Raw genomic sequence first — 12,921 nt, 5'->3', positions numbered from 1 at the left:
GACATATCAGCGTTTCGGATAACAAGCGATAGGAAACTGCTGGTTTGTATGCATGTGACAACAATACGTCACGCAATTCACTCTGATTTGACTGGTAATTTACGTTGTACCTGATATGTTTTCTTTAAGATTCTTGCTACTCGATTTTTATTCTGGCAAATCCCCCGCCCCCTCGATATTTCAGCCACCCAACCGCTCTGCTGTTGCAGATATTTATTCTCGGTGCTATATCGATATCTCGGGCGGTAGGGGGGGGGGGGGGGGTAGGGGGGTACTTAACAGATTCTTGGATAGGGAGGTGCAGCCCGGGAGGTTCAATCCCTGACCCCCACAATTCTTTGATTTCCCTATCCCGTTTAAGTCAGAATTCAAAATTTTCAGACCCTATCTAAGACATTTAACCCAAAATCATACCCTGTTTAACACTAGAATGAAATAAGAATACACTAGTGTCTTGTTTTAGCCATTAGGTCAAGTAGCGATACCCTGTTTAAGACAAGACAGAACACCTTGAAAACCATACCCTATCGAGCCACACCTTCCCGTTAAGTAAGGTCACATAAGGGAGTACCGACCTCCACCCCCCCCCCCCCCCCCTTCCCCCACCGGGATCGGTATATCGAACCAACAGTCACTGCCTGGGAAACTAAGCGGTCACACTCTTTGCATCAGAACTAACCGACATTTGCTGATAGAAGATTCAATGAATCAGCGGCATATGCCAAAGAGGCTAATGCTCCACCTACCGTGGACCGGTGGACCTTGTAATAATACAAAATAAAATGCTTAAAAAGCAACGCACACGGCAGCTTGATAGCGTGACTGCAACGAAGCGCCTATGATATACGACTAGAGAGGACGCTGTTTGTCAAGTGGTCCTCGCTTATCCAAGAGTTACCCGTTTGTTGAAATGCAGTTACGCAAACCTGCGCATCTCCGATCTCCCGCTATCCAGACGAGGGGGAGGGGAGGGGGGACGTTTGAGCAAAAGAATTCGGGATGGGTCACGCTTCCAAGGGGATAAGAGAGATCTAAGACACGGGTAGCGTGCGCGCCAGGTATGGTTTTTGCCACCCCCCCCCCCCCCCCCCGCCTTCCCTGAACACAGTGTATAATTTCAAGCGACAGGGTATCGTTGCAAGACGGTCGTCAAGTATTTGGCAACCCGAAATCGGAGACGTTGTTCTGTTTTTACTTAGCAGGTCATAAGCCAACATAAGATCATTTTAACGCCTAGATATTAGTCCTACACAGAGTATGTATTTAGGGTTATTTTGGTCCATACAAGGGACAGGGTTAAAGCCTCCAGCGACACTCCTTTACCCTAACATGAGGCAATGAACCCCCCCCCCCACCCCCCTTCCGCCGCGAAATGTTTATGTTGTGTACAGCCATCACCCATGTTTAATTGTAAAACTTGATCAGTGGCTCTCCTCATCGTAAAGCCCTAAAGGGTTTGCTGAGGGCGCCTGCCCAAGTATAATTTAATCTACGATGCCATGCAAAAACTTTGGAATGGGCAAATTAATTGATTGATTGATTGAACGATCAATCATTATCGGGGAATACTCAAATACATACTGATTGGAGGTTTTCTTGACCAATTATGAATGTGAGCGATATGCCATTGTGTATGCTAGCTCTGTACACGAGCGATTTTCTGCTCGCGAATTAAGGTGATGCGATTTTTTCAAATGTTGTCCCGTCGCCAGCCCTAGAGGGTGGCTACACGAGTGACAAATTCTGGCGAGATTCGCGACAAATTGAAAGCCGCGCGAATTGCATACTTCAAGAGACCTGAGCACTATAAACAATCATGGCAGGCGGCCCTCGGACGAGGATATTGTTTTATCAACTACATGCATTCTTCTTCTTGACGGTAAAAAGCACACGAAGGAAGAAGAAAAGAAAAGGTCAACGTGGGTCCGTCCGTGGCTGGCAAGGAGAAAAGAGCGGGGAATTTTACCATCAACTTCTGACGGAAATTGCAGTCGAGAATACCCCGGTGTTTCGCGAGCTATTGCGTATGACGAAGACGCAATTTCAAGGCTTAGTTGCAGGGTGGCTACACTGGCAACTATATCTGCGACTTTGTCGCGAAAATTTCAATTCTGGCGACTTTTTGCTTGCGATTTTTTCACCTGTTCCGTCGCCAGGTCGAGGGTGGCTTTATGTGCGATTTTCATCTCGCACTGGCGACGCGACAAAATTTGAAAAAAATCGCATCACCTGCGCGATCGAAAAATCGCTCGTGTAGCCGCCCCGAGGGGGGAGGGGGGGGGAACTCTCTATAATAGTCTATACGGGGAAGCTCTGCCCGAAAGGGGTGCCTTTTTCACGCTTGAGGTATATGAAAGGGTAGGGATTTCAAGAGTCGAAGTATATGAAAAGGTAGGTAACTCTGTCATTTAGGTATTTAAAAGGGCCTTTCATTATTTTTCAATGAAAGGTATACGAAAGGGGTACCATTTGTCAATGGAAGGTATACGAAAGGGGAACCTTTTCTGCCAAAAATAGTATATAATAGGGTAAGGGGTCGGACCTCGGGGCGAAGCCTTCCCGTATTAATTTTTTTTTTTAGTACCCCTCCCCCCCCCCCCCCCCGGGGGGGTAGCCATGGTTTTAGGTTTTTTCGGCGCGGGCTAACTGCAATAATTTAGATAGTGTTAAATAAATGCTTCCGAGGGGGATGCATGTTTTTGCTTCCGAATATTGAGTTGTGAGTATCGACTTTCATCGATTTTAATCAATTTTCGACGATTATATGCATTGTTAATGGTAAATGACAATCAATGGTGGTTTAGCAAGTGGAAGTCTTACCTATTTTAATTTTTGTCTTCCCAAAAAGAGATCAATTGCTTCTTTTCCTCTAAATGTGTCAAAAATACGAAAAACCAGTGTACGCTGTTGTGTCATACCATGATCAGTGTGAAAGGGGTTTTTGGGCTGCCATGGAACCAAATTCTATTAAGCACCATATAGGTAATATGTGTGTGAATTGAATTCAAATAAATTAGCAATAATGTAAAAGCTCTAGTTCGTTCACAGAAAAATTTTGTTACGTGCATAAACGCAACACTCTCGCTTTCTCAAACAACGGCGACATTACTGAGTGAATGTCAGTTATTGATGCGTCTCAGGAATACCTGCAATTTCTCTTTCTTTTCTTGTCAGTTGAACATTTGTTAGTGGAACGTTGATGTGGCTCAATACGTTAAGGTTCTCACTGCATCAACATTGAGCATCATACAGCATGATGATCCTCAGCCCACACCCCTCACACGTACCCCTCATTCCTCACTCCCTACCCCTCACCTGTACACCTCACCTCCTTTCCCTCACACCCAACCCCGGAATAGAATTGCCGCTTGACATTTGATAAACGTTGCAGCGGTGATGAATTGACAATGATTACAGTAATGTGTTTTACGTGCAGTACACATAGTATTGTCTTAAAACCTTATTTCGATTGCACATACTTACCAGGAGCTTTATGGGCTCCTGCTAAAAACCGAAGACGTTATCAAATCCATTTGAATGCGACTTTTTGCCAATCGCAAGAATTATTACCCACCAGAATAACCACGCTGTCCTAATAAAAAAATTAGTTACCGCGAAACACACGACAAAAGGCAAAAATAAACTCCCGCAAAAATTTCCTGCGGTGAGCCTGTGGGGTGTTTCAAAATCTGTCGCGCAATCGACCGTTCGCGTCTCTACAGAGTGCAGTGAGTTCTTATTAGCTACAGACCAAACTGTTTACCGGATCTAAGTGTGTTACAGTCTCTCAGATGGCGCAACAACTTACCCAGGCATTTGATTGAAGAACTGCAGTGTTTGTTACATTTACATAGAATTCTAAGCAAATGCGACAAAGAAGTTTCCGAAACTATGTATATCAGATCCAGTTTGGACAACCGATTGCAGTCTCCATCGGCTTTATTCTGCCACTGCAAGATATAGATAGTCAAGAACCCACACTCCAAGTCGACTCCATTAAACAATGGTGAGTTAAATTTCTTCTCAAATGAATTATGGTTTGAGAAAATGAGTTATTTCGGAGGGCTCATTTTAATGTGATCGGTGCGACTGGTCAATGTAAACAAACACCCTAAGGTCAATTTAAGTCAATTTTAGCACAAATTTCTTCAAATCGGTCGACTCATTTTGAAGCGCTCGCTGAAAAACACAACCAAACTTTTAATGTACGTGAAAATATTATATCTCAAGGCTTCAAAACCAGAATTTGGGGCAATTTGGAGGATTCCCACTTATCAAGAGCTCGATTTTAGTTTTGCCTATAAATTTTCGCATTCGTGAGCTCTTGTCAACTGACCATTTAGAATCCGCTTGATAAGTGTTGACTTTATACTTCAGAACCAGAGATCTGTCGTAAATAGGACGCTAGATGTCCATTTTATAGAAATTGAACTTTAGATTGTCGATAGAATCGCTTTTTTGGTTACGCGAAGCAATTTTTTCAGGCGGTCGATTTTCCCTTGTGAGGCGGCTAATTTCAGCCGTCAGATGGGTGAAATCGAAAATCTCAAAAAAACAAAAATCGGCCGTATTTCGAAAAGTAAACCCCAGCAGGTTTGTAAACTCATTAATATCTATCTACAGACTGAAAATGAGGGTAGGTTAGGTTTTCGACTGTAGCCGCCCTTTGCTCGATTTTCCCGTGCACTCGCTCTTAAAATTATTTTACGAAGGTATACAGAGTCATCTTAAAATGAAAGAAATAGTTCCATCTGTAGTCTGTATATGCTTTCTAACCTTACAAAATATTTCTTTTATTAAGGGTGATGCGTCCATTTGATACTGCGCATGGGTTATGTGCATCTCGGGATGGTCCAAGAAAGTCTTCTGTATTAGGAGGCATCGTCCTTGAGTTCTTTTTCTGCGCTGATGGAAGTAAGCCACTGCTGCGGGTTTGCAACCAAATCATCATTTTTGAACAAACTGGAATACCTGAACTACAACCTTTGTTCATCTTATGTCACAGCGTTTTATTTTTAAGAAAATATCTTATCCGAGAGATTAAAGAGTGAAATCAGGCTTACTTACATTGAGCCGCATACATGTGAATGGGAATTCCCTCGCGATAAAATTGGCTTAAGTAAACAATATCACCAATTTGGCTCATTAACATCTCTTAATCTCTAAGATGAAATGAAAATAATGGTGACCGTTCCCCGAAAGAGGTGTGATGCACTCAAGTTAGTACAAAATAGCTTACAATATGAAATGCGAGTTTATTTTATCAGGTATTTCTATCTCTTCAGATAAAGAAAATAACAAAGACTGAAAGAATTATGCAAACAACGTTATAAGTATAATGCATCAAGCATGAGAAAACGTTAAAGATAAAAAATGAAGCTAAATGTTTCTTTCTTTCTTTCTTAATTTTACTTATTTACGCTACGAGTTCTCTTTTCTGGCGATAACTGCAATGCCGAGATAACACGGAATATTACCTTAAGCGCCTATTCTAATTATTATAATACCAATGGAAGTAAGGCTTACAGCTTTGGTATAAGGGTGAACTGGCCATCTCAGATGGCTTTCTGGCAAAGAACGTATGGGCTCACTATATCTGCAACCATTTTACAAGGACAGTCATTCCACTTTCCTTTATGGCTAACTTGTCCCATCATGTAGGCACAATACTCCACTCCCCGATCGTTGTTTGGTTCTCCGTCATTCCACGCGTGAAACTCTCCCTCCACTCCTCTACCACTGTTTGGTTCATCATCACTCCACGCGTGACACTTTCCCTCTACTTCCCCACCGCTGTTTGGTTCCTCGTCATTCGACGCGTCATACGTTCCTCCTAGTTTCGAGCCATTAACCCAGTAGAATTCCAGATCAACGATATTTCGCTGGAGACCCACCCATGCCCAACTTTTGCCCTCCTTCGCGAGCAGATCAGCAATAAAATTGTTTTCTTTGGCTGAGCTGATAATGGGGAGGTCTGCTCCAAGATTCTGGCACTGTTGTCGTGCATCTGCCATTGTTTTGTATCTGCGACTTAGTATATAATAACTTGAAATTCCATCTGAGACCCAGCCTGGTGGACAGTATAAAAAAAAAAAAATGGTTATATGAAAATAAAAGTAAATAGACGAAAGACCCTCGCAGTCAGTAGGCAACTTAAGCAGTTGCAAAAAGAAAACTTAAAAAAAATGTAACCTTAAACCGCATTCGAGCTCTTAACCTCTACGATGCTAGTGCGGTGCTCTACCAACTGAGCTATCAAGTCAACTGGGAGCTGGTTATATTGTGAATTCGTAATCTGACCCGTGAAGAATTAATAAATGAATATGAATATATGAAACATATATTTGAACTGAGGAAAATTAAATAGATGAAAGATCATCGCAGTTAGTACGCAACTTAAGTTGCGAAAAGAAGGCCTGAAAAAAGCCTGAACTTGATTTCAAGGAGATCTCTGTGCGAGTGGTAAATTTTGGACACGCTTCTAACTTTGATGTTGCTATGATAACAATATTTTTTTGACAAATAGGTTTTTATAAATCAGAAGCTTCATACTTCAAATGTATAAAAAAAAAAAAAAAACTCCCCCAAGCTTAATTTTATGTTTTTATGTCATATCCCTATTTCTCGTTTCATTTTGATTACTTTAAGGTCAATTGTGGTTTTTGTTTGTTTGTTTGTTTGTTTCTTGTTGCAAGTTAAAAGCTTTTAATTCGGTACCCTATCTTAGACCAAACGTCTTTGTCACAAGACAAACCTAAATATCTTATATAGGGGAGTAACCTAGAAGAACAGACGCCTTTTCCGATAATTTCCCCGTAATTTCTTCCTATTACTTAACGGAAACTGAGCTATTTACAACAAGAAGGCCAGAAAATAGTATCATTCACGATCCAGTGTTGTTATAGATTTTGACTACTATCTCGCTTCCCATTGGCTGAGACAATTTGAGTTAGTACACGTGCCGCCCATTTAATAAATAAGTCCTTTCTAAGGAGGGTAGCATTAGGTAGTGTACAACACTAAAAAAATGTAGCTCTCTGTCTCACTAAATTAGAATTGTAAGCGGCAGCAAAAAAAAAATTATGCAATCGCACAATCTGTGAAGCCGAGTAAACAGCTGCAACAACGAACAATAACAGGGAGGTGTAGTACCACAGTCTAAAAATCATGTGTCTGTTTGAAGTGTCAACCCAAGGAAAAACAAAATCTGTAAAATCAATGATGTCCTTTAAATTTTCTTTCTCGAAAATTTGCCTTAATATTTGCCAGCAATAATAATTTGAAAATGGCAAAAAATTGTGCCGCTTACGTTCTAATATATTTATTCTAAATCTCTGTGTATAGTTATGAATTGGACTCCATTTATTTCAGTTACCATTCTGTCCACGTCCACAACTTTCAACTTTTGTCGCCAGATCCTCGAGTCGTCTCATTATCGCTGCTATATCTTCCTTCAGCCCTTCCTTGAGGCACATCTCATTACTGCCTTCGCCGATTTCGATAGAATCTATGGAGATAAGCAATAACTTTTTGTCACCATCACGCTTGCTGGTATTGCGAAGGAATTAATGTTCAAATATATCTGAAGATTATTGACGTGGATTAAGACTGAGCTCAAAGTCTTCTTTCAGTCTTTGCATTCGTGTTCTCTAAATGAAGATATCCAATTTGTCAACAATTATGACAACATGAAGTGATGGGAAAATGTATGATGGATGACGGTGATAGTGCGATAGTGCTCACAATAACTATGATAATGATAATAATTACAATAATGATGATGATGATGATGAAGATGATGATGATGATGCAGATATATGTTGTCAAGAAAACGAATAGTATTTTGTGCCTTTAGATCCAAACAAATCCTCACATTCATCACCTTTACTCGCCCTTTCCCGTCATCGTCCTTGCATAACAGAAGTTTTTTTTATTTTTTTTTTTTTTTTAACTAAAACAATGTGGGTAGTTTCCCATACTAACACATACTTAAATGAAAAACTAAAAAAAAAAGAAACGTTCAAAAAAGATAAGCATTTGTGGCAACGAAGTTTTTTTAAAATTATTTTTTATTAACTCTAGAATACTAAACTCTGCTTACAATAGTAACAATACCAACTGAAGACACTAACCTAATTTACAAAAAAAAAAATAATAGTTACATTATTAAATTAAATGCTCCTACTGACTAAGTAAAGAGAAAAAGAGACTTACAATGGGTTTCAGTTAAATACAATACAAAAGTCAATGAGGTTGATTTAGTGTATTTTTGCACTTGTCGTTCCTACTCTTTGCATGACAAAAGTATTTATTTACCTCCTGGCCCATCGAGACGCAGTGCCCCCGTCACCAATGGAAAAATGGTAATGGAAAGAAGTAACACCGCTTCTTTAATAGTCATCCTTATTCTGTGAAGAATCACAAAAACGTTTGCATGTTGAGCATGTGATTAGCGTGGTTGATGAAGGAAGGGTTATGAAATCAAACATTTTAATTCATCTTTGTCAAACTAGCGAGTGAATGTAAATAATTAGCGTATAAATATGTTCATGATTTCCAACATTTTTTGTTCGCATTCTATTCATATTTTTCTTTACTTTTATGCTGCAAACATCGATTATTTCTAGTTTTCATCACACTTGATAAGCTTATTAATTGCAATATAAAAAAGGATTTTTTAGTGTAAACAACAAACGATGGATTAGGTCTCATCCTAAATAAGTTTTGTCCTTTGAAACGTATCGTGTCCTATTCAAAATCTAAAATTTCTTCTCAAAAATTTCTTTCCATACAAAAAAATCCTAAAATTTGTTCAGTGAAAATTCTACAAGAAAAATTTTCATTTCTTGATTCTATCATCAAAACTAAACTCCTCTTTCATGTATGCACTCATTCATGCACTGATTTATTGAAGGAGCCGAATGCGTTACAATTGATTGATATATTATCGCAAAGGCCTGTGGCTCCATCGTGATCCATAAAATTACTCTCACGAACAGAATTACTCTTAGGAAAATGTACCAACTCAGGCTCGAGGTAATTAGACTAACGAGTAGTTTCTTTGTTCTCTAAGGGAAAATGGAGCAGCCGAAACACGCGAGTTGCGCGAGAAAATTTGCTTCCCGTGAAGACACGTGACGCGAGCGTGACGCGAGCGTCGTGTCGTCTGGTTCCAGGGTTTCTCGCAGCACGCGATTTTTCTCGCAGTGATTGCCTATTCTCATATTTTTTCTAAGAGATAAGTAAAAGATTGCGACCTCAGCTTTTACCGAAGTAAAGCAAATGAGCAATTCTTCGTTAGCAACGTGGGTAAATGGTATTGGCATTCAATATCGTTTCTTGATTATCTTATTGTGTTGGCATCAATTTTCAGTTTTATCTATCCAAGATTATTTGTCACTTGTTATTCAAACTCTAAGATCGCGTATATCGGCCGTTAGATGTACCAATATTCTTTCTTACGACTTCGAGTTTGTCGTGGAACCCCGAAAGCAGGCCTCCGAACAGCCTCTTCTTTCAATATGTTTTTTTTAGAGTCTCTATAGTTTTAGTTTAACCTTAATGACATTAAAAATGGCGGATAACAAATGACGAGACCGATGGTGACAGGAAATTCCGTTTAGCTTTGAGCGATGACATCTTCAACTAATAAGGCAAGAAATGGAATAAGAGCCTATTACGGCTATATTTTGAAAGGAAATATGAAATCCAACCTTTTGCAAGCATAATGATACTACATCAAAGATCCGCTTACGACTTCCACAGTTTCGTATATTTAACAGCGACTTGTCGATGAAATTTCCTTGCATAAAATTTCATTGTTTTCCATGAACTGAAAATCGGGAAAATAATATAGAGAGTTGTTACATCAGTTAAACAGACAAATATCCCATGCATGATATAAAATTTTGGCATGAATTCAAGAATTGTGAACTCCTAGCTAGCAGAGAATCAATCACGTCCCTACTTCTACGTATCAACATGCTGGTTGTAGAAAAAGACTAGGCGCATTCAACTGTAAGATAAATCGCTTTATTTAAGTGTCAGTGTATTTAGCGCAGAGCACTAATTGGGCACACCTTTCAGATCAAATTGGAGTTTAGAAGTGCTGGGTTTTGAGGCGAGGGAAAAACCGGAGTACCGGGAAAATTCTCGGAGCATGCACCAGAACAAACAACAAACCGGGAATCAAACCCGGGGAACGTTGATGGGAGGCGAGTGCTCTCACAACTGCGCCATCCCTGCTTCCTCACCTGAGGTAACGAAAGTAGCCTTTGAACTGTATTAAACTAGCGCTATTATTTTAAGGCTTATACTCACCTTGAATATCGTAGTCCTTTCGAGTAGACAATAAGACCACCTCTTAAAACTTCGTTGCCAAAACAGAGCAAACCTGCCAAAAGTAAAACAAAGTCAGTTATCTTGAGCTATGATCAAATTCTCAGGTTCTTCCACGGTCGACCTACCTATTGCAGAACTGATCCTCCAAGCTATCTACAGACAACTTCCTCTAATTTGATGGGTACGTACGGTATATGGAGAAACTAGGGAGAGGACCATGCTGACGTGTAACTCTGCTATTGGTTGCTACCAATTACCTCAAAATTTTAAAATATTGCAGCCAAAATGCTGACATGTTTAGTCCTCTTAATTTTTATAATGACCTTACTGATCGGTAATAACTACCGGCTCACTCTACTATGGTAATCAATGCAGTACGTACGTGCATGTGCATACATGTATGCAATTAATTAACACTTTCGATGCGGAATTTAAGTTTTTTTTTTCAAGCCCGCTGAATTTTAGTAGCCTATAGTGGAATTATGGAAGTTTTCTCAATTGAAACAGCGATTGAGAACAGAAGTGGGAAGGGCAGACATTTTTGGTAGTTGTCACTATTGTCAGACACAAGTTCATGATGTTATTGGCCTTAAAAAAAAATATAATTTTCAAAGGTTAATACATGTCGTTGCAAAGTATTAGTTATAATTCACAAAGCAAAGCGACTTATCACTTTTCTCCTATCAACAAACTTTTAGGCAAATATCCACATGGTTGCCAGAAAACTTTGACTATAATAGGCTTGTCGTTTGACATTGATCTGTTGTAGAAAATTTTCAACTGCAGTGTTAACTACTCCAGACAGGGGCACCCAACGGATCGTTTCGGTAAATTATCTGTTCGGAAGGCCCTTAATTCCCTACAATTTTCTAAAGGGAATTTTCTCTTCGAACTTTCCTGGTACGAAAAACTTAATGTCTAGTGTTTTCGGATTCAAAATGTTGTTTCGAGTAACAAAAAAAGGTCAGCTAAAATTTTCGGAAAGGAAATAAGACCTAAGGTTTTCGAGAAATAGACAAAGATGCCCTAGTAATTTCGAAAAGACTCAAGTTGCCCTAGAATGACCGAACAGATAAATATATTATAGTGCGGCCTAAAATGAAACTACAGAGCTTTAAAGGCACTCCAGATAGCCTAAAATTGCGTTTCAAAGGATCTGAGAGAAAACTGTCGTTGGGTGCCCCTGTCCAGATCCCTTTGTTAGTGTAGTGGGTATATACGCCATTACCGCGCGTAGGACAACAACATATCACTTTACAACACTCCAGAGACCGCGGTCAAACACTCCTTTGTCGCGTTTCTTAGAGCTACGTGACCTGTAGATTCTAAATGCACTCATTGTGCATACCTATCTAATCTTTCAAAACCGTCTACTACGAATTAGTTTTTTACTTGGCCTATTTTTAGCGTCACTTTGTATCGGTGGGAACATTAAAATAAAGGTTCAATTTTGTTACAAATTACCGTACTAGGGTACAGAAACCAGTACAGTATCAATCATTTTTGTCTGCAACTTAAGCATCCACCACGCACTTTGGTGCAGTTTTTAATAAGTACTTTTTAGAAAAACATAATAGAATTAATAGCTTCCGATGCGAGTTAGGGCAATAGGGGCACCCTACGAGAATATCCGCTTGGAAGTCCTTAGTGATCTTGTAGCGAAAAAGTAGAGTTATCTTTGGTGGAATGGCCTTACATTGTCATCAGGTATGCAGAAAATCAAATACTTTTCTATGGAAAGCTAGGATCAGTTTTCGGACAGGCATAAAAAGCATGTAAATTCGAGTAAAATGAATGTGTTCCCTAATTTTCTGCGACATATTATATTAATCTGAATAGACCAAACTGAGCTAGCGTAAACAAAAATCCTTTTCTAAGCTAAGGGCCTTTTCATATGCTCCCGGTCGACCGGCCTGCCTCGGTTTCCGAGATCTCGCCTCGCCACTCTTTTATTTACAAAAATTTCGATGTGTTTATACGAGAAGGCGATTGTCCGAAGATTGTCCATTTATTACGAGTTTAATCGATGCAACGCCAATTTTTTCGGGAAATCCCTTGAGTCCTCAGCACAGCCTTAAGCCAGTTTATATTTGTTTTAATTTAATTGAACGGGGTGGAAAAATTACTGTCCCTCTAGTCTTAGAGAAAAAAAAAGAGAGAGAAAGCTGCCAATTTCGAACGAGGACAACTACCACTAATACAACAGTAACTGGTGACACTTTCCGATACATTTTTCAAAACGTGTGCCGTACGACTAATCCCGTACAGGCATAATCACATTACATATCGTAGATATCTTCATTTTTAAACAACGGTAGATGTATCGATTACGTTTCAGTAATCCTGCCCGGTCGCTGATTATTAGAGTTGTATCATCTCATTTATTAATAGCATCAGGCAAAAACCAGGCAAATATCAAATCCAAGGCATCATTAATTATCAATTACGTTTCTGGAGTCATACGACATCACCACTTTACACTGAATATTATACTCCTTTTAAAAAACAACGGTTAACCGGAAATTTCGGTTGGGATGCAAAGACACAATTATTTGGGTCGCGAAAAAATTCCCAGTAACA

The 12,921-nt window shown here is 39.5% G+C and overlaps 1 protein-coding gene across 3 annotated transcripts in view; it reads right to left on the bottom strand.

Annotated features, from left to right (window-relative positions):
• Positions 1–10,618, bottom strand: part of LOC146454176 (perlucin-like protein) — an 85,229-nt gene extending 74,611 nt beyond the window's left edge. The window contains exons 1-5 of one of the 3 annotated variants that reach the window (XM_085095778.1): positions 10,467–10,584; positions 10,321–10,393; positions 8,317–8,408; positions 7,376–7,507; positions 5,236–6,070 (exon numbers count right to left, since the gene is read on the bottom strand). In XM_085095778.1, coding sequence (XP_084951904.1) covers positions 5,556–6,070; positions 7,376–7,507; positions 8,317–8,401 — 732 coding nt within the window. In that variant the 5' untranslated portion in view covers positions 8,402–8,408; positions 10,321–10,393; positions 10,467–10,584 and the 3' untranslated portion in view covers positions 5,236–5,555. Of the gene's footprint in view, positions 1–5,235; positions 6,071–7,375; positions 7,508–8,316; positions 8,409–10,320; positions 10,394–10,466 lie in introns of those variants that run through there. The other 2 variants (XM_085095779.1, XM_085095780.1) reach the window with 2 other exon arrangements.
• Between the last annotated feature and the right edge of the window lie 2,303 nt (positions 10,619–12,921).

This window comes from Pavona decussata, unplaced genomic scaffold, assembly GCF_977016875.1.
Source record: "Pavona decussata unplaced genomic scaffold, jaPavDecu1.1 SCAFFOLD_313, whole genome shotgun sequence".
Taxonomy (NCBI): Eukaryota; Metazoa; Cnidaria; class Anthozoa; order Scleractinia; family Agariciidae; genus Pavona; species Pavona decussata.
The sequence above is the reverse complement of the archived record's forward strand: the minus strand, read 5'-3'. Positions and strand labels throughout refer to the sequence as shown.